The sequence below is a fragment of the Rhinolophus ferrumequinum genome, chromosome 8, assembly GCF_004115265.2.
Source record: "Rhinolophus ferrumequinum isolate MPI-CBG mRhiFer1 chromosome 8, mRhiFer1_v1.p, whole genome shotgun sequence".
NCBI lineage: Eukaryota > Metazoa > Chordata > Mammalia > Chiroptera > Rhinolophidae > Rhinolophus > Rhinolophus ferrumequinum.
Window position 1 is genome coordinate 57,987,066 of NC_046291.1, and position 22,122 is coordinate 58,009,187.

General features: G+C 33.9%; 1 protein-coding gene across 8 annotated transcripts in view; it reads left to right on the forward strand.

Annotated features, from left to right (window-relative positions):
- SCN3A (sodium voltage-gated channel alpha subunit 3) overlaps nt 1–22,122 on the forward strand; it is a 104,078-nt gene that overhangs the window by 75,351 nt on the left and 6,605 nt on the right. For all 8 annotated transcript variants that reach the window (XM_033112585.1, XM_033112588.1, XM_033112582.1 and 5 more), the window contains 5 exons: nt 8,673–8,793; nt 9,923–10,077; nt 10,830–11,003; nt 18,500–18,622; nt 21,139–21,411. In XM_033112585.1, coding sequence (XP_032968476.1) covers nt 8,673–8,793; nt 9,923–10,077; nt 10,830–11,003; nt 18,500–18,622; nt 21,139–21,411 — 846 coding nt within the window. The remainder of the gene's footprint in view (nt 1–8,672; nt 8,794–9,922; nt 10,078–10,829; nt 11,004–18,499; nt 18,623–21,138; nt 21,412–22,122) is intronic.

Consider the following 22,122-nt stretch of genomic DNA (forward strand, 5'->3'; position numbering starts at 1 on the left):
GAAGCAGGGGAAAGGCAATAAAAAGTGATGTTTTAGGAAAATGCATTTGATATCAATGAGTAAAACAGTTTGGAGTGAGGGTTAAGGAAGTTTTCTTGGGGAATGTGGTTAACGATCATTTCACAGCAATGAGGTGAGGAACCACGGGACTAGGGTGATAAGTGTGGGAAGTGAGACTGTCAACTTGACAGACCTAGTAAAGAATCTGGGAAATTGGAAAAATGGCAATGCCATGGTCTGAGGTGGCCTTTTTAGAAAGGTTACCAGGTTTATGTGGGAAGAAGAGGAATTCAGTTGGGATACAGTGAAGAAGTGACAATGTTAGGACCCAGAGTCTGGATGAGAGGTCAGGGTTTAAAAATTGCTTCAACAACGCAGATTTCATAATTATCTGTTCCTCCAACATAGAGGAGCTCACCAAAAAAGTAATTATAAAGAGAAAATAGGGAAGACTACCAACAAGACTAGCTTGGGATCAAGAAGAGGTAGAAAAGTCAAAGATGTAGATAAACTTTTGCTACATTAATATCACAGTTTTATCACATTAGATCATGGAAATTAAATGTCTTCAAACAGCTGGTTTCTGGAATACTTCAGAAACTCTGTAATGTCCACAGATATTTCAAATGATTACTTAGAAGGATACTACCTTGTTGTCGTATCTTCTTAATGGCTAAAAAAATAAAAAATTTGGAACAATGAGATACAATATCATCATCATCAAGTCCTAGAAAATATTTTATTATATGGAAAAAATAATTCCTTATTGGGTGACTTTTTAAAGTAAGCATTCCAAGCTAATTTTGGATACATGGAATATAATTACAAAATGTAATGAAAGTGTTTAAAATGTACAAATACAATAGTGGGGAAAATCAATCAAAGTAAATATAAAATTAAATACTTTTACAAAGTTAGGATAGCATTTCAAATTATTTTGTGCAGTAAAATTAAATTCAATATGTTTTATATTAATGATTTTTAAAATTAGTACCAAAAAAGTCCTGAAAAATTAATAGGGCAGTTCTCATATATACTTACACAAAGATTAAAAGCAAAAATCACCATGCTCTAACATTACAAGCGCAAATTTAGATAAAATCTAGTAAAGTTCAGTTTTGATCTGAAATTTCTGAAACTGCTAGCATTGAACTCAGGTCATATTTCAGATGTGCATTTATGTTAGCTATTATTCTTTTTTAGTAGCTATTGTACACACACATAAATTTAAAATATTAATAACATATCCATAAAGTGACATTTTGGTTTATGCTTCTTAGTTTTTGACCACAAGTAAAAAGACAAACAAACAAACAAACAAACAAAAAACACAGCCATGCTTTGGTGAGCACAGGATATCTTTTTTCTTTTCTGACAAAGTGAGAAAACGTACATGATAAAAGCATATTGATGAATTTCTCACAGTGATACATAGGAAGGAAGGAAGGAAGGAAGGAAGGAAGGAAGGAAGGAAGGAAGGAAGGAAGGAAGGAAGGAAGGAAGGAAGGAAAGAAGGAAAGAAGGAAAGAAGGAAAGAAGGAAAGAAGGAAAGAAGGAAAGAAGGAAAGAAGGAAAGAAGGAAAGAAGGAAAGAAGGAAAGAGGGAAGGGAGAAAGCAAAATTTTTTCAATACATTTCTGGTTTTAGAACAGGCAGTAAATTAGTCATTAATTTAGATGGTAGATGGTATTTGAAAACTCTACTCCTTACATTCACTTCAGTAATAAAGTACTGGCTGTAGCAGAATTGGGAAGAAATGATCCTTAGAAGTTTTTAGAGATAAAAATATGAATTGCTGTTATTATATATTATATACATTATATATATATTTATACATGTGTATCTATATATATGGACCACTAACATAAACAGGCTGGTATGGAAACAAATATAAAGCTTTGCATGAAAAAAATGTAAGAGAATTGAAAGTATGGATTTCAAAACAGTGATCTTCTTATTTTGGAATACCTTGGATTATACAAATCGTGTGATAAGATATAACAGAATTTTGTTGATTTTTATAGTTTTAAAGTTCCCATAATCATGATTTATTGAAATTTTTATATAACTATGGATTTTGACAATTTAGTTCTTAAACGATGTCATTGTCTTCCTAGGTGAAGGATATAAGATACATGCTCTTAAGAATCATATTTGAAGTTGAATTCCAAAGCATAACCTAGCAATATCATACCGTGACCTTCACCGCTTACCCTTCTTACTTCTCACAGGGGTAAAATCAAGCTGGAGACATCAAGAATGCAGCTCTGGTGTTTTTTAATCAGCCAGAGGCTCGTGCCACCACTATTACCCAGGTTACCCAAGCAAGTTGTACATGTACAATCACTTTCTAAGTGAATTTTGACTGGCCTGCATGCTATTCAGCTCTGTTCCTTCCCCTGCCATGGCAAGGAAGTGCTAGACATCCCAGCTGCTCTCTGCTGAGTCGTGTGACACATCACAGCATGGTCAGGCAAGGCGGGCAGTCCAACATCATATCTGATTCTGCTAATGAGTTTTCCAGTTTCGTCTTTTAAGACTTTTTAAAGCAGTAACTGCATGCTCATAGGATTTATATCTATTTTAAAACATGATAGGAATGTGTAAAGTTCATATAGTCAAGAACTTGAGAGCATGCATTCTTTTTTTTTTCCTCTGCTTTTATTTCATTAAAATAAGATCACAACTGTTTGGTTGTTGATTCAGCCTTTATAAGTATTAATAAATTGTATTACCAAAATGAGCCTCACAAGGTTTTTTGATAGTGCTACATTTTCAGGTCATTATATTCAGACCTGTGAATATAATTTTCAACTCATGCACTCCGGATGGAAATGTCTGCTTTCATGTTTTTTTTGGGGAAAGGCTCTGTTACAAAACTGAGTAGGGAGATCACAAATTTTTGGATATGAAGGGCCATAGTCTGTATGCATTTGGTCACCATATATCTTGGATTTGCATACAATTTAGGGAAGTTGTTAAGTCATGTGTCTGAAAAAGCGTAAGTGATAACTACAAAGTAATTAAAAGAAGGAAAGCATCACAATATGGGTTAGGAAAATTTCATTGCATCTTGATCATTATATAATTGGTTCAGTGTACCCATTTTTAAAAAATTTCTCTGATCTACATTAATTCTCCCTAAATGTTCTACCCAAAACTGACCAGGCAAAAAAAAGGGACTTGGAAAATGTCCTACTTTTGATTATTATTAATTATAGTTTCATGAGGAGTAAAGGGCATCTTCCAAAATTACTGTAGGTTTGTGGATTAACTAAATCTGTAGTTTATTCTCTTGACTAAACTTTCTCCTGTTGATATCATTGCTTACTGGAAGATCAGCCTAAGTGAGGGTTCTGGGAGGGAAATTACAAAGCAAAAGTGAAAAGTTCATGAATATTGGCAATTTTCAAGGCTTTTGGTGAAAAAGAATAAGTAGAGTTCCGGGTTGTCTCTAGGTTTAATTTATACATACTCTCATCTTCTTCAGGAACAACTGAGAATTACTAGAATGAAACAAATTCAGAAATAAAATTATTAATGAAAAATAGTGAAAAGCAAAAAAATACAGTCCCTGGTGATTTATGTAATTTTTACTTAGCAATAATTTTTCAGTCACACTCTTTGTGAAACTGAATGCGAGGCAACTCTTAGAGAGGCACAGAAAGGTGTGTGAATGGTCATTTAAAACCTAGCTCAACCTGTAGAGAACTATTTTGGTGCTTTAGTGAGTGCACTTCTGCTGAAATAATATTCAGTTAAGGCTGGTTTAGATGGCAATTTTTGTAGATCTTCTGAAGACGAACCAGCTTTTTCGTTTGCCTTCTTGATACCCCTTTCTCTTATTCTTCAACTACCACATAATTATTTTCAGTTTCATATATTATGTTCTTATTCAGGCTATTTTAAAATAAAAGGAGCACCAGGGGTGTTGCACACTTAAAATATTTCTAGGTCAAACCAAATAGAGGTGGTTTACATTTTTAAGCATTTGCTAAGTGGTCCAGAAGAAAGGACTGTTGGTTTTAGTTTTATTCTTCCTGTCTTGGACAAGAAGCCAAATGGCCTCGCTGTGTGGCTACATGTTCTTCAAGTGAAATATCGTAAGTCAAGATATGGATATGCATATCCAAAAGGTCAGACTAAGGCCCTAGTACCTATATTTGGTCATACATACAGTGTACGTATGTATGTATACATACACTGTATGTATAACCAAAAGATTTTCCTTTTCTACTTTGCAAGACAAAACCCAGAAGTTTGGAGATCAATGGCTAGATTTTAAAGGCAATCTGTAATGGCTGAATCTTTTATTTTTGCCTCTTGAATCATACGGCAGTTCATGAGAGTCAAACATGTGATACTGATTGAAAATAAATGAAATGTGAGCGCATTTCAGTGGAAGTAGGCCAGTTGCTAACATTCTCTTCTATCTCCGAAAGTTAAATTGCATTATGTAATTGGATAAAAATCAAGAGCAATATTCATCATAAGGGGGAATTTCTATGTAAGTTCATGCTATTAGAGGGAAAACATGGTCTCATGGCCTTTCGGGGTGCTGATTCTGTCATTTCTTATGAGTGGTATTTGCAGTTAACCTTCTTGAAAACTTTCCAATCAGGTACCATGTCTTTGTGGACATGGTTCTTGGATCAGCGTGCGGCTTCCACAGCATTGCGCCGGGCTTCTGCTGCAGCCAGGCATGTTTTTGCGGCTGAATTAGGCCGGGGGAATGTTGCATCTTCAAACCTGCTTTCCAGTGTGCATTTGTAGAGCATAAATCATCATCCCTCTGTAGATTCCGTAGTTTCTACAAGGGATGGAAGAATCTAACTTTAAGTGCCATAAAATATTGGAGGAGTAGGAAGAAAATAGTACAAGAAAACAAGTCTGAGCTTGTACTATGCAGCTTAATACGGAAGCTTTCTATTGTTATGCCAATTACCCAAATATATTTTTCTAACTACTTTAGAACAAATATAACTTTAGTTATTTGGTATAGTCATCAAGTTCCTTAATGTGGAAAATTTCATTTCAGGTTTCTTTGCTTTTTTTTTTTTTAATATCATTTTAGTATCACAGCTATGGCAATATAAAGAAAGTAAGTTATTCTTTGTATTTATCATCAGTCACTTGCTTTAAAATCAGTTACATGCTTTTACATAAGTCATTTTGGTGTGCCTATGATAAAACGAATCACAAACTACCTTTACCGTCTTATGAATGTCAAACTGTTTAGATTATGTGGATAGTATTATATCAATGTATAGATTTTTAAATGCTTAAGTAGTTTTCAAGGGTATAAATTAACGGTTTAAAAATACAGCAGTAAAATTCTTTATGGATCCAAATCATAGCAGGAAGTATATCATAATTGATAAGTTGTCATAACTTAATGACAGCCTAAGCTTTAATTTATAAATGTAAATACATGCACAATTTTTAAAATTTATGTAGTTGATACAATATTTTTCATAGAATAAAATGTACATGTTTTCCTATGACAAAATTGTGGTCTATGAAGATTATACTATGAATAAGCCCGATTCTTCAATTTAGGACAAATTAACTTTATGGTGTAGGGCAAGGAGCCTCCCACAAAATATTTTTTAGTAAAATGAACACTAAGCTACCAACTATCTTTTAAGCTTTGGTGCATGAGGGTCTACAAGTCTCCGTCTGAATATTCCTTAAGGAGCTTTCCAGAGCATAACTATAAAGAGCTTATCCTTCCAATCGGAAAAACTCCTGGATAACAGTGAAGCAATTCTCCATGTAAAATGGGTTTTGCTTGTTTGAGAAGAGAAGATGTAGAGTTCTTTCCTTGTCTGTTTTCAAAAGATGTGTCATGACTCATAATGCCAGGCAGACAGAAACGAACTCACTACTGACCCTCTCTACTTTACAGTTTTCGAATGCATACTTTATATAGCCATTTAGAAAATTAAAATTATTTATATCCAAACATGTTGACCACATTCACCAATATTTGTAATCTAAAGAGAGTCTCACTACAAAAATATATACAGAGGTCAATAATTAGTAAAGAGTAGATTCAGTTGTGATTAAGATTAGCAGCTACCATTACTTGTGCTGTGAAATGTTTGCTTTAAATATTTGTATTTAAATATAAGACACCTAAATAATATATGGCAGATAATTATAATGCAAAACAATAAACATCTCACAATTATATTAGCAGTGGTAAAATGAGAAGTGAAGGGTGAGTATATTTTCTAAAGTTTTCAAATGGAAAATTATATGTGTATTTGTGTGTGTGTGTGTGTGTGTATATACATATATACTTATTAATTTCTTCTCTCAGATTTCTTTAGTAAATCTGATAAAGAAGTCAGAATTTTTTAATTGTCTGCCAAACTTTTAGAGAAACGGTTTGGAAATATGTGTTTTTATCACTAAATATTGCTAATTAAATAATTCCTAATCATTATGAAAATGCATTTTCTGATACATTAAATAGATTTCTGTCGAGGCCATGAATTAGTCCTATATCAAAATGGAGAGATGAAATTATCTAACTACTATAATTCTCTCTGTAAGAGTAATACAAAAATGCAATCATTCATTTATTCACTCTTCATAAACTCCACAACACTATTTAGTGTCTATGCTATGCTTGGATCTTTTGGTATATATATGTGTGTGTGTGTGTGTAACATTTTTGGTATATATGTTTATGTATGTGTACATAAATATATAACTATGCACATATTTAATTGATATATATATATTTATGAGAGTATTTATCATAAATATTCAAAACAAACAGGTATAACATACAAAATGTCTATAAAATTTAGTATGGAGAAACCATTCATGAAAGAAAGGATTCATGCTATAGGTGGATCATGACCGGACTCAAAAGAAATTACTGAGCTTGGATTGGCCTAGAGGAAAAACATAAAACTTTTTATGACTAATCCCCAAGAAATTGGTTTCTTACTGTTTTTCTATATGCAGTTATAGTATCATATATGCAATTATGATAGTATTGCTGCTACTCATTAAATGCCATAGTGTTCAACCCATTAAACAACAAGTGAAATTGGAAGGAAAGAGTTAAGTTGCTGAGTGGAAACAATTATCCAGTATTTCTGCTGCAATTCTATCCAGCAATAACTTTCTTGGGATTTTCTTAAAAGAATAAAGACATCCTGGCTATAAGAAGCAAAAAATTCCTGGGAGAAGAAAATATGTCTTGGCTTTTCACCTCTCCAAAAATGAGAGGAATTTAATGGTAAATTCTTGTACTATAATGATCCTATGAACCATCAGCCAAAAATGATGTACCATACTGTACCACACTCCACACTAGGAGGCATTTTATTATAAAGCTATATTTTGACTTAACGTAATTTTTATAATATATTTAGTTGCACCTGGTTAACCTCACCCTCAAAGAAACATCACAGAAAGTTATCATCTGGATACCACTCTTCAATTAGTTCACATTATAAAATATTAAACTACATTTGCATTATGATTTCAATAAATCAAGAATTCTGAGCCATATTTCCTCCACTATGACCTATCTTTAGGGAGTCATTTAAGTATTTGTCAATAACACATTAACTCTTTCAGAAGCAGCGTTACCCTACCACTTGGCTACTAAAGTTAATTGAGGCTTTGTAACCATTAACATGTCCATGTGCTGTTCTATCAGTCTAAAAGCTTTACATTTCCTAGGTTGTGTTGTATATCATGTCTTTGCAGCTGGTGTCATAAAGCATTGTACATCCATACTGTCTTCCTGAGTGATCTCAGAGTACCTATTAGACATTTATTCTTGTAACACTGAAGTGGCTCTTCCTAATCCTGTGGCATGTCACAATGATTTATTTAATGGAAAAATTCACAGCCTGATCACATGCTGAATTAAGAATGTGCTCCTAATAAGTCTATCCAGATTCTGGACAATGCCATTTGTGGAGAAATTTCCATTTAGAATTCTTTGGCAAGTATTGAATCCATTTAAGCAATTCAGAGAGAGAAAGAGAGAGAGTGAGAGAGAGAGAGAGAGAAAGACAGAGAGAGAGATCCATCATTTTTCTGCTAGTAAAGTAAGATGAAAATTATGTAAGCCAGAGAAAAATATAGCTCAAAATTGAAGTATAATGACTGTGAGTAATGTCAATGATCCATTTTTCCTTTCTAAAATTACAGAAACATGGACAGTAGTTACAGACAATTGGTAATGTTCTTTGCCCTCTGAAAATTTCCATTGGGAAAGGTGGAAATTACAATTTGATCTGATGCATTTTAATTAATATAGTCAGTAGTGGATGTCAGCATACCAAACTTTTATCAAACTGCTCTTGAACTTGCCTGAGTCTTAATGTGTTAAATTATTTTCATATGGCATTCTTATATAGAGACGATAGAACAGTTCATCAGTATAGTCCATCCTTTCCAAATCACCCACATCGAAAGCTGTCTAAACATTTTTTTTTTGTCTGAACCAGGTGATGAGTTATGTTGCTCTGAATAGTAGGACTTTAATGATGTTACATTATTATGCATAATTATCAGTAATGTTAGTAGAATCCAATGCAATCATTACCATTTTTTCACACTATGACAGAGCATTTGCTCCAAATTAACTGAATAATAGGGAAGAAAAATTACATCTTTGCAATGGGGTTTTGTTTCCAGAAATTAAATGCAACCAGCTCATCAGAAGGAAGCACAGTTGATGTAGCCCCACCCCGAGAAGGTGAACAGGCTGAAACTGAACCTGAGGAAGACCTTAAACCAGAAGCTTGTTTTACTGAAGGTAAACAAGCTCTCGTATGATTAAATGTAATCTCCCGTTTCTTTATAGAGACTGACCATTTGAAGGAAATATTTCAAAGAAATGGTGAAGGCATGTGTATCTTTGTTTTTCTCTATTCTTAGAGAAATGTTAATTTCTCTATATTTCCATATTATACTATAGCAGTGACTGTACCGGCACAATTAAGATGAATTGACATGTCTTTTTTTTGTTTTGTTTTTAGTCCTCCAGAATGTGGAGAAGTTAATACTATGAGATAAATGACATTCTGGAATGTCATCTCATTGATACAGCAGTCCCTTCAGACCTCATTGTCAATGTGGTGATCTGATGTATAGATACTGCAATAATTACACGCCCCCCCCTTACAGTTTCAAATGTGGTTAATTTGTGCTGTGAACCAGAGCTGTTTGGGGATGTGCATGGGTTGTAGAGCTTTGGCAGGGAGGACAGTAGTTCTCACAGTGGCCAATAGAGCCTCTTGCATACAAATCAATAAAGATTTGCTGACTCGATGTGATTGGATTTAATCCAATGAATAGAAGCTCAGAGTTAGAGTGGATGGAAGTCAGAAATATCATGAAAGCAAAGAAGGGGAAGACAAAGGAATCGAGATACTGACAGACAAAATGAGTCATAGGTGTGACCATAAAAGGCACTGAGGCAGAAAGTAAATTAGCTTGGAAAAACTGACAGTGGCTGATACCTGGGAAGATGGGGATGTTCTGTGCATGAAAGGGAGGGAGGAAAAATCCAGGATCCCATCAAAAAATGAATAAACAATTCAAACATGTGGTTTATCCCCAAACCTGAGAAGTGTTCTTGGACCCTGTTTCTATCAGTGACCTTGAGGCAAAGAGAGATCCTAACTAGTATTCCAGGAAGAAACCATTTATACTCAAGCAACTCTTGGTAAAGTAATTCCTTAAATTCTAGATAGCTGGCTGAATATCTAAGTCTGAGATCGACTCATTATACAGAAAGGATGCTGAAGATGACTAGAGAATGGAGACACCAGTTACCCTATTAAATGATCTGAGCCTGATGTGGAGAGGGAGCAACGAAGTTTATTTTTTCCTAAGGGTAAAATACATTTTTCTAATTTATTATATTTAATCTTATCTTTTAGGATGTATTAAAAAGTTTCCATTCTGTCAAGTAAGTATAGAAGAAGGCAAAGGAAAGGTGTGGTGGCATCTTCGGAAAACCTGCTACAGCATTGTTGAGCACAACTGGTTTGAGACGTTCATTGTCTTCATGATCCTTCTTAGTAGTGGTGCTTTGGTAAGTGAAATGCATATTGGCAAGAATCAGGTTCTAGTAAAATAGCTTATTCTCCAAAAATGCCAGAAGCATACACTGAGTTTAAGAAGCAAAAGAGGAGGTATGTGTGCCTTGCAGTGCTTGGCTCCCAGGATTTCTGCAAAATTCAGTACAGAATAAATCAGGACTGTGAAAAGCCAGATGGAATTTCTCATCTGGTGTTTATCTAACAGATGTTTTCCTCACTGAGAAAACCATTTACAGAGACATTCTGTAACTACGTTACCTTCCATGTCAAATGCCATCCAGTTCTCCCTAATAATCATATTAGCATTTATGGACTAAAAGTGTATCTTGTTTTCTTTATGTCTAATCAATTTATTCTTTCAAAATAAGCCTGATCATTCAGATAACCATTCAAGGTTATGTTGGAATAGGCCAAGTCTCTCCCTCATTAACAAAAATTCTAGCTATTTTTTGAATTTATATTACTTCTCTTAAAGCATGTCTTTCTAGCCATAATTGAAATAGAGATTTTGGGGTGAGAGGCAGGGGAAAAAATCCATACTAAATCAGTAAAGATATTGACATTTCTTTAACAACACTTTCCATTAGTTTTAGTCTTTAAATTTTGACTGATGTTCAATGATAGTCTGATATTAGCTAATATTTATCAAATGATAGCTTTGTGAACAGTATTACATTAAGAATTTTATCAAGTATTTGGGGAAGGCAAGCCATTTAAGTAAAATAAAAGCATTCTTCATTCACAGGCATTTGAAGATATATACATTGAACAGCGAAAGACTATCAAAACCATGTTAGAATATGCTGACAAAGTCTTCACTTATATATTCATCCTGGAAATGCTTCTCAAATGGGTAGCTTATGGATTTCAAACATATTTCACTAATGCCTGGTGCTGGCTAGATTTCCTGATCGTCGATGTAAGTACACTGAGTGATTTCTATAAAATTATTTTTAAGAGGCAAATTTGACATTCCATATACTTCTCTAATTGACTTTTGAGAAGCTAGTTTCATTAATGCTGACACAATTATGCAGTTATCTTTTTTAAAAAAAGTATAATAAACGCAAAAATGAGAAAAGACTCCTGGAATAGAGTAGACAAGGTCCTAAAAATGTGGACAGTGGTAAGAGAAAACACAGAAAGAGTGGTTCTATGTCACAAGAAGACAGCTCTTCTGTTTCTCTTCTGGTTCTATGTCACAAGAAGGACCTCAAGTTAAGGAAAAAAAAAAAAAAAAAAAAAATCAGTATTAATTGACAGATCTAAGCATTTATTAACAGTTCAGTAAAAAAAAATATCAAGGAAGTAAAATGAAGAGTAATTTGAGGACAGAAATCATGAGAACTGATCTTTAATCCCTTACATGTTATTAAATAGTGTTAAAATAACCTATACTGTATGAATTCAGCCACATACCCACAGACAGTAAAATGCACTTCTCTTCTTAAATAAGTAGTTAGCCCAGTAGCTAATCAGATATTTACCACGCAGAGAGCTAGGTGTAAGAGCCCTGCGCTGAATCTGATTACCCTGGGTGAGTAGTCATGGCAAGGCTGCCAAAAATGGGATCTGTCTGACTCGCATACTTTTTTTATTCTTAGCAATTTAGAGGCACTGGGGCAAAATGACAGTCACCTGGTTCTTTGCCATCTGTGATACTCCATTGCACAAGGCCTCATAGCCTCCCAATAAAACAAGGTGCTTTAAGCACCTCTAGCTGTTTCCTAGCAATCATAAAGCACTTTATTTTTAGCTCTAACATTTGCCACTATGAATCAATGATTGTGGTATGTGTCCATTCATTCTTCTTATCATTTTGACAAGTACGGGTCTATCTAAATTCTATTCCCCTTTCTCCCACACATACATACTCATTATTCTATAACCAAAATGCGTTTAACTCTTTGAATTGAGAAGAAATCTGCTGCCATGTCACTTTTAATAGATCACAAATGACTTTCAATTTCTATGGCTGGTCTTTAGTGAATAACAGAGATGACTTTCAATATTATCCTCAAAAGCTACTCATAAAGGGAAGTTTAATATTCTCATATTCTGCAGCTGGAATGGATCTTAAAGAATAACTAGCATTTATCCTAGACAATTTTCTAAAGTGTTTATTCTAAATTGAAGCCTCAGTTTAAAGAATTATCCAAAAATAGCACAACTACTTTAAAACAAAGCTAAGAATAGTGTACAAATTTCCTAATTCTCAATTCAGCACTCCTTTACCCCACTAATTTCTTACCTAACTGGTACAAATGTAGTATTAATTTTTTGTCAAATTGGCTTTAGGATTTAGCATTCATAATCTCCAGCTTCTCCCTGAAATGATGAAACACTAAACACATTTAGGAATCTTCTCTGATTCAAAAGGATTTCGTCATGTATAAAGATCATTTACAAATGTAATAGAAATTCTTGAGAAAACTGAAATGTACTGAATATTTACATTTACTGAAATTTACATTCACTGAAATACTACATTGCACTTTTAGTATTTCCATGTATTTCACCCATATAGAAGATATGAATATAATGCAAAATATCTCAAGACTAGATTTTGGTGGAATCTTTAGGGTTGTCTTCATATATAGTATCATGTCATCTGCAAATAATGACAGTTTTACTTCTTCCTTTCCAATTTGGATGCCTTTCATTTATTTTTCGTGTCTGAAAAGATCATGACTTTTAGGACAAAGAGATTTTAAATCTTTAATTCTGTTCTTTCCTAAAACCCCAACCCATATTTCTAAATGCTTCCTAGATAATACCTACTGATGCTTCTCCCATCTGAGTACATTCATTGTCTCTGCCCTCCAATCATGCATTCTTCCTAACTCTCTGTTTAGTCTGAAGGTGGTATATCTACAAAGCTAAACCAAATGTCATCTTTAGGCTATTCCTTCTCTATCACTCCTGACAACCACTCAATCAGCAAAATTCTCCACGTTACCAACTAAAAAATGAATTGGGTCTGGACCCTCCTCTTCAACACCCGCATCATTATGACTAACTGGACCAAGCAATGGCTTAATAAGGTTCTCCCTGCCTCCAGTTATGACCTTGTTAAATGCCTCCCTTAGAAAGATCCCCATGGCTCTTTGTCTTCTTAAAGGCCATCCCATGGGATACCATACCAACTTATTAGCTAGGATTCTAAAGGCAGATAACGATTTTCATGTATGATATTAATAATACATGATATTAATAACTAGCCTTTGTCGTAATTCATTTAATCTTCACAACCACCGAGACATCTATTGTTATGATCTCAATTTTGTAGATGAGGAAATTGAGGCAGAGTAGTTACTTAGCTGTTAAGTGACTAACATATGTGTGTTATGTAAAATGTCAGAAACAATTCCTATTTTCCCAGAAAAAAAAAATTAAACCTCAGGATAGATTCATAATTACATACCCAATAAACATGAGTATTTTTCCAGTAGTGTACTTGATTAAAGATGATGCATCCATAAATAAAAATACTGTGATTTGTCTTTTCAGCATAAAAAACATATAGTGTTATTTTGCTCTAATCATCTTGAAATTATTGAATTATAGAATTCCAGACAAGGAGGTAAACTTAGAAATTACCTGGTTCAAAGTCCCCATTTTAAAAAATGGTGTTTGTAATTTAAATGAAATTGCTGCACACCCCATGGCTCTGTGTACCACACAGCCATTTGCAGTGATGCACCAGCAGAATTTACTCATCCATTCCCCAAGGGATGAACACTTAGATTATCTTCAGCCTCCCACTGCCATATACCACACACACACATACACAATGGCATAATGACCAAGATGTTTGCTTTTATACATGTATAGCCGGTAAGCATGGTGAATTTTCTAATCATGTACCAAGTTCAAGACAAATAAACTGTAAAAGCCTAAGACAGAAGTAAAAGCGTGTCAAAGGCAAAGAGACAGTCCCTGAGTTACAAACTCCCCTTACATAAAAATGAACTCTCTTTCCTGACTAATATTGCATAGAAACTATCTTTTGCATCTCAGACACTGGATATCCTTCACTCCCTTCCTGCCGTGAACCTTACCCATCCCAGCTGGCCAAACCCACCATCTGCAGTATCCTCAGTGTCCCGTTGTCACCAATTGCCCCTTGCCACCACTTCCATGGCAGCTTTGTACCTGGTCCTCACCATTACCTGTCCCCATTGTAGCAACGGCCTAGGAGATAGGAAAGAGGACTGTTTTAGAGTAGCATGGGGGAGGTGTGCCCCTAGCAATCTGAAGGACCAGGTGCACTTGCGCGAAGAAATACTGAGTTAGTCCACATGCTATTTAAACCCTATGGTATAGTTAATGGAAAACCCTCAATTGCATGATGTGTTGAAGAGGATTTTGTGGTCTCACAAGTGTCACAACATGGATTAGTATTTCTGTGTTCTGACTTCTGTAGCAGAGATAGATTTTACTCTGTAAGCTGTGATGGTGTGCTATTCCATTCTGCTCTCCTGCAGGGCTGGAGAGAGGTGGATGATGGGACTCAAAAGTGCTCACCTTGCCTTTATAGAGACTTCCAATCGATTGTTTTCAGTGCCATCTGTTATCCCAGTTTTAGGGGAACCTGGTGCCTCTAAGTCCAGAGCCTTTTGACAGTTCACTGAAACAGTTTGACTTCTTGGGTTTCTGTTGCTTTGGCTTTGCTGAGGAAGTAATCACTTCTGTGTTCTCCATAGTCCAGAATTTGTGGTCTTTTTCCACCTTCTCTGTTTGTACTCCTTTGCTTTCCTGCTAGTTGAGTTTCAATAGGGAGTTTAAATAAATGTGTTGTTCAAGCAAATAGAATAAAGGAAAATTTGGAGAAAATCGGTATGTTATACTATTTGATTACTGACCTTTTTGTCACTGATTTGTAGGAGTTCTTTTTATATTAAAGAAATTTGCTATTTTGTCATAACTGGTATGACTATTTTTCCTATTAAGAGTTTTTGTCTCTGTTTCTTTGTTATCTGGAAATTTTTAATATCGATTTATTCAAATTTATCAGTCTTCTTTTTCTTCTTAATTTTTCTCATGCTTATGAAGACCATTTCCCTTCAAGAATATTATTTTTTATCATTTAAATATTTTCTCATATTTTTTTCCAGTTTTATAATTTGAGTTTTGTTTCTTCATCCATTTTTACTTAATGTTTTAATTTCTGATCAATCTGGAACTTATTTTGGTGTAAGGAGTGAGGTGAGGCTCCAATATTATTTTCCTCACAATTGTTTCTCATTTTCATTGTTCTTTTTACCTCTCATTTAAAATGCTACTCCTACCTACATGCTAACTCTCAGTGTGTCTTGGGTCTAATTTACATTCACTTTGTTTCTTTCATTTCTCTTTTCTACTAAATGACAGTTTTAATTATTGCAGATTTGTAATTAGTTTTAATATAAGATGGAATTTGTCCTCTCTGATTTCTCTTCTTCTTAAAACAATATGTCAGATTATCTTATTCTTTTTTCTTTTAATATTTAAACATTTGTGTAGTTCCAAAAGACACACAAATTGTAAAAAAAAAAAAAAGAAAAAACATATTCGTACTTAAAATAATTATATCATTGTTTGCAATAGTTTTCATTTTATTCCCTTGGTTTTCTTTTGAGGTCAACAATAATATATCTACAAATAATGACTTTTTCCATTTTAAAAAATTCTTATAGCTCTTATTTCTTTTTCCAGAAAGTTTTAAATAGTAATGTTAGTTGTGGGCATATTTTTTTATTTCTGGTTTTAATGGGAATGCTTCTAGATTTCACCATAAAAAATTCATACGAACTTTTGGATTGAAATGTATTATTTGAATGTATGGAGGTGATCATATGGTTTTAATCTTTTAACTGTTTATATTGAACTTAAACACTCATCTTTAGCCATTTTTAAGGGAAATAAATTCATATCACTTGGTTCATTAACAAGTCACAGGACTTCCAGGGTCTTTGTCAGAACCATAAATCCCTTCTGCTTTATTCTTTTCCTTCTCTGTCTCAGCTGTCACAGGAATGTTGAAAAATGTGGATGACAACTAAACCACCTCTGAAACATCTAGCACAGACAGTTTCATACAGTAGTATTTGCTGTGTAGTGAGGCATCAAGAATCATGTAAATGTGTACTAAAAATTCAGTTTTCGGCAAAAGGTTTCTGTTATATTAGGTTGGTGCAAAAGTAATTGCAGTTTTTGCAATTAATTTTAACCTTTTAAACTACAAAACTTTTGCACCAACCTAATCATTTTTACATATTAGCAAGTGTGCCTTTCGTGTTTGGCTCAAAAGTGATGAAGATTAAAACATTATGTATTTAAAGGTTGAGGACAAAGTTGCTGAGGTGTAAAACACTGGACTTGAAAACAGAAGACCTAAATTCTAGTTATGAGTTTGCCCCTTGCTACTTTTTCTTGGACTAGTGACTAGTCATTTGACTACTCCGAGACAGAGATAATGAGTGAAAAAGATCACTGTAAGTTGTAAAGCACCCTACCAATATAGGAATTATTTTCAAATTTTAAGTATATTGCAAATCTAAATTACTTATTTCAAAATTGCCTTTAAAGCTTATTAAGTTTTTGTGCTACATAAAATAACATGAGCTTCCTTAAAAGAAGGGCGATTCACTAATGTCCAGATTCTCTAGAAACACACAGAAATCCCCCACTGTGGGGTGATTATATGCAAATGGTACCTCCCACCCTTTGAACCCACAACTTCCTATTCTTCCAGTACCTTCTAGTTCTGGCTATTATCCTTTCAAAGCATGAGCTTCCTTACTTTAAGGTCTTGATAAATTTGCAGCCATTTACCTTTAAACAAAGGAATTGGGTAGGAGGATAAGGGAAGTCTTCAGAAAGCAGCTCCAGAAATATAAAGAAGATGTTAATGCCTCTTGAGGCAAAGGAGCCCAGAATATAGAAGCCTGAGCATTCTCTAATAACCTCTCCCATCTGTCCAGTCTTCTGTAGCAGCAAATACTAGACAGAAATGAATAGCTCAATAAATTATCCTGTCACTACTCAAGTTTAACTTCAAGTCATTTATTTTTCTGTTCAATTTTGTGAGATGTATGCTAAATTAAACAAGGAGGGGACAGTGGCTCCATTTGCCTTGGAAGCCTTGGTTCTGGTTTTGGCGTCACCCTTCATACCTTGTGTTCTTGGTCATATCATTGTTTTCATCTGACCTCACAGGATTATTGGGGGGATTCATTTAGATCCATGTTCAACAGCCCGTTTCACAAGAAATTAAGCCCTAATGCCCTGAAGCCTCCCAATGGATATAATGAATTAATTTCTTTCCTATGCATCAAGGAAAGCACTGAGAAGATAATCACTCAAGTCATTTTTTTATTTTGTAGTTCAGATGAGGAACATATTTTTTATAATGGATTCAAAGGTTAAGATATGGTTTTTAAGTCAGATAACTTGAGTTCAAGCCCCAAATCCATCTTTTTGCTTTTGGGGGAATACATGGGGGAGGGGCCAGGAGGTGACTCAAATTCCACCAGTAAAAAGTCAAAAGTACCTAATTCTTTAGATTTATATGTATAAGGCACTTAGAACAGAACCTTAGCACATAGTAAACTTTCAATAAGTATTATGTTGAAAGCAAATCAAAGCAAATAAAGTACCTTCCACCAAAAAAAGACATGTCTTCTTTAATCTACCACATATTTAAGTAAAATTTAACATATGTGTAAATATTAGAAAGATGTGGTATCACCTTGCATGAGAGACGCATATTCTAACGCGTAAGTCCAAGAGTTTGGGTAAAAATTTCTTTATTATTATGAAACTAGAACACGGTCCGATGAAATGTTTTTCCAGGTAATGTTTTCTCCTTTTGTTTATTTATGCAACACATATTGGCTAAAGCATATTCAACCAGACAGTATTAGGCACATTAAGAGAAGAATGTTTTATCTCAGCCCATGAAAAGTTTATTATAACCTGGAAGGGAAGAAAATTATTTAACTGATTGATGCTATTACATGGTAAATGCCTCCAGTACACATAACTAAGATACTACATAAATTCAGGAAAACATGATGTCTAACCAACGACATTAAGTGTACATCTATGGAGGCTATGGCTTTTGAACCAAATCATGAATCATCACTGATATATATACACATGTTTAACAGGGCTCCATGGGTGAAATATCTAACTGGAGGAGTTTACAAATGTTTATAAAAATAGTCAAGGGCTCTGTTTCACTGGTATGAAAAGCAATAATATGAGATGGGGCTGGCAATATAAAACGATCCCACTATGAGGGAGATAAAGGCTGCCAAGACATGTCTGAAGTTTCATGCGGTTGTCACTAAAGAATAGACAGCACATCCTATTCTTTCAGTCAGCAGTTTATTTCCTGGTGGACTAATTAATAATTTTTTTCTTTCGTAGGTTTCTTTGGTTAGCTTGGTAGCCAATGCTCTCGGCTACTCAGAACTTGGTGCCATCAAATCCCTCCGGACACTAAGAGCTTTACGACCTCTAAGAGCTTTATCCCGGTTTGAAGGCATGAGGGTAAGAAGAGTAGACCTCTCTAATGATTCATGTCAAAATTAAATGTAGGTCACGATTTAGATACAGAGAGGCGTCATATTCTCTTGAAATTTATTTAATAGAATTACAGAGTTTCAGTCCAGTAATCTGAATGATCACTAAGTCGTAGCCTCCTGAAACTGAAACAGGTCCTCAAAAATTGTGACAGAACTAGGACTAGAATCCAGGTCAACTGATGGCAGTTCAAGGATGTTTCCACAAAATCCCTAAACCGTGTGCTGCCGTTTATTTCATTCCATTACTTATACACTTTAAAATGACTATTTACTACAGACGTTCATCCTAGCAGGGGATTTTCTTCCTCAATAGGTAGCTTCATTCCTCAAAAATTACTGGTAATGAATGAAAGGTAAAATGGGTTTTGTGTGCTTTTACTTCTTCAATTAATATCAGTAAGAAAAATAGTTGTTGTACAAGAAAACAACACTAAATTGTAGCCTCTGACAAAATCTATATATCCTAAGCAAACAAAGTAGAGGGTTAGGTTAATTAAGCAGTAGAGGCAACCCCTGGGGTTTGCTCTCTTTTAAGTGAGCATTCTGAATGAAGTTCACTTTTTCTATAGCACTCGTATTTTCCTTTCTAACACTCTTCCATAGTGTGTATTGTATGTTTCTAAACATAAAGTACTCACTTATATACACACCCACTTGCTATAGCCCTCAAAATACTACCCTGTTTCTCCGAAAATAATACCTAGCCAGACAATCAACTCTACTGTGTCTTTTGGAGCAAAAATTAATATAAGACCCGGTATTATTTTATATTATATTATGTTATTATATTATGTTATATTATATTATATTATTATATTAAAGACCCAGTGTTATAGTAAAAAAAGACTGGGTCTTATATTAATTTTTGCTCCAAAAGACACATGAGAGCTGATTGTCTGGCTAGGTCTTATTTTCGGGGAAACATGGTATATAGCACAAAGGCCAGCTTGCAAATGCATATGGATATTCAATTTCTTCTAGGTCATGGAGCCTTTATGTTAGGAGGTAGTTTGTTTGGGCAATAAAAACATTTCAGCCTTGACTTTGAGATTCACTCACCAAAAAGAATGAAACCATTCTCCAGACTTTTCAAATCACTACAAGCAAGGAAATACTTGGTTTTACATTATAACTTCATTTCTTTGTTACTTGATAAGAAAATCACAAGACAAAATTTATAAAAATTATTTCACAATTTCAGGGTTTTTTTCAAATCAATCTTTTACCACTACTGACAATGCCCTCATCTGGTTGTACAGTTTCATATTAAGAATTCATTTTTGAGGAGGAGATAGCAATTAAATAAGATAAAAACACTGATAAAATTTGCTGCACTCTGAAAAATATTCTGTTTGTAATTTTTTTTAATTCAGTCATTTAGCAGAATTAACATCCTAGCTATAAAATACAGCAAAATATACTACGCATTTTTTTTGATAAGAAAACTTGTGGAGGTCATTTGACCAAATTTTAGTGGCAAAAAAAACCTGGCTTAAGTACAATATATTTGACTTAGCTTGAAAAAGAAATAAAATCCAAGTAGCATATGAAATTTTTAAAATTTGGGTTTTCAGGTTTTGACATCAATTAAAAAAATTTTGGTGTTGATTTCTAAAATAATATTTATGATATTTTAAAATAAAACAATAGTTTCATTTAATATAAATGCTTAACAAAATAGTCAATATAAACCAGATTAAATTAGATAAGAAAAGATACTGTTGACCTCCCTAGAGATTTCAAAATATGTCTTAATCTCTTCTGAATTTAATTAGAGAAAAGGTGACTAAATTTTCCCTTCGTGAAGTAGGTTGGTCTGGTGAAGTAACATGTGTCCCAAAGTGAATATTTAAGAGATTTGGAATAATAATAATGGGGACACATTTGGTGCTTTTATATCCAGAGATGAATTCTATCTCATTTCATAATTTAATAATGTACTTTTTAAAACTGGGATTTACCAATAGGGGAAAAAGGACCTTGTAAATTCCTAATCCTATTCTAAATAGCCATGAAAAGTTAACTTGATCTTCAGATACAGATTTATTACATTATTAATACTTTTTTATTGCAAAGGGTTTGTTTAGCCATGCTTTCAAATTATCAATCAGTCATTAACACTCTTGAAAATTAAAATTCATTGCTGAATGATGATTATTTCTTCTGTTGGTATTTAATGCATTTTTTTTTTCTTTTTCTCTCCAGCATACAAACATTTTCTGATTCCATCTTACTATATCAGGTTTTGTTTATTTCTTTTCACACTTTGAATTATTTGGCTTTCCTTAAATCCTTTAGCTCTTTCATTGTGTCACTGTTTATTTTCCCTTATCAAGTATGTCCTAGAAAATACCAGAAGAAACTCGTCCGTCTATATTTTTATTTAACTCTTTTCTCCCCCATTTTAGTATTAAATAAATGAAAGAAATGTTTTCCACTTTGGCAATTTCTAAGCTGTCTTATCCTCATGTCCTCTTCTAGGTGGTTGTGAACGCTCTTGTGGGAGCAATTCCCTCCATCATGAACGTGCTGTTGGTTTGTCTCATCTTCTGGCTGATCTTTAGCATCATGGGTGTGAATTTGTTTGCTGGCAAGTTCTACCATTGTGTTAACACAACAACAGGAGCCATGTTTGAAGTTAGTGAAGTCAACAATTTTAGCGATTGTCAGGCTCTTGGCAAGCAAGCTCGGTGGAAAAATGTGAAAGTAAATTTTGATAATGTTGGTGCTGGCTATCTCGCATTGCTTCAAGTGGTAAGTGGCTACTCTGTTTTGAAAACGTTTTCAAAATGGTTCAAGTAAGATCATTTATCTGACGTTCTTTGAATGATTAATACCTGAAAGTACAGAAGTTAGTTGATGATGACACCTATACAATTAGCTTGACTTGACTGTAAAGAAGGTGTTTTGCAGTTATTTTATAACGTATTTCCTCCAGTATTCTGCTTTTAGTATATTTTAATGTGATTTTATATTTCTGCTTCCCATTTGTTCTTATTATATTACTGAGGGCTATTGTGTTATTACCATTTTTAGTTTGCTGTAGCAATGAATGCCAAAGGAGCAATTTTGTGTATTAAATATATGGATTATTAGCCAATTAATAACTGTGCCGACATCTAAGGAGTATGATTGTACTATCTGTGGAAATGCAGATTTTATGGAATGGATTTCAAAATGTGTAATGTTTAACAAGTTTGACTTAAGTTACAATATATTACCTAATCAATAAACACAACTGAGTTGTGTTTAAACATGCCATATGTTGGAATAGAGCTTACCTTTTGGTGTGAAAAGTATTTGGGACCGAGATGGAAGTTTCATGAATCTGGTTAAATTTTACTGTAGAAAAAAAATAGAAAACCTTCCAAGAATAACATAGAAAACGAGTTCCGGACTCTAGACAAAATCTTGTTCTATTTCAGTTTCATTTCTTCATTCAATTCATTTCAATCTCTTTATAGA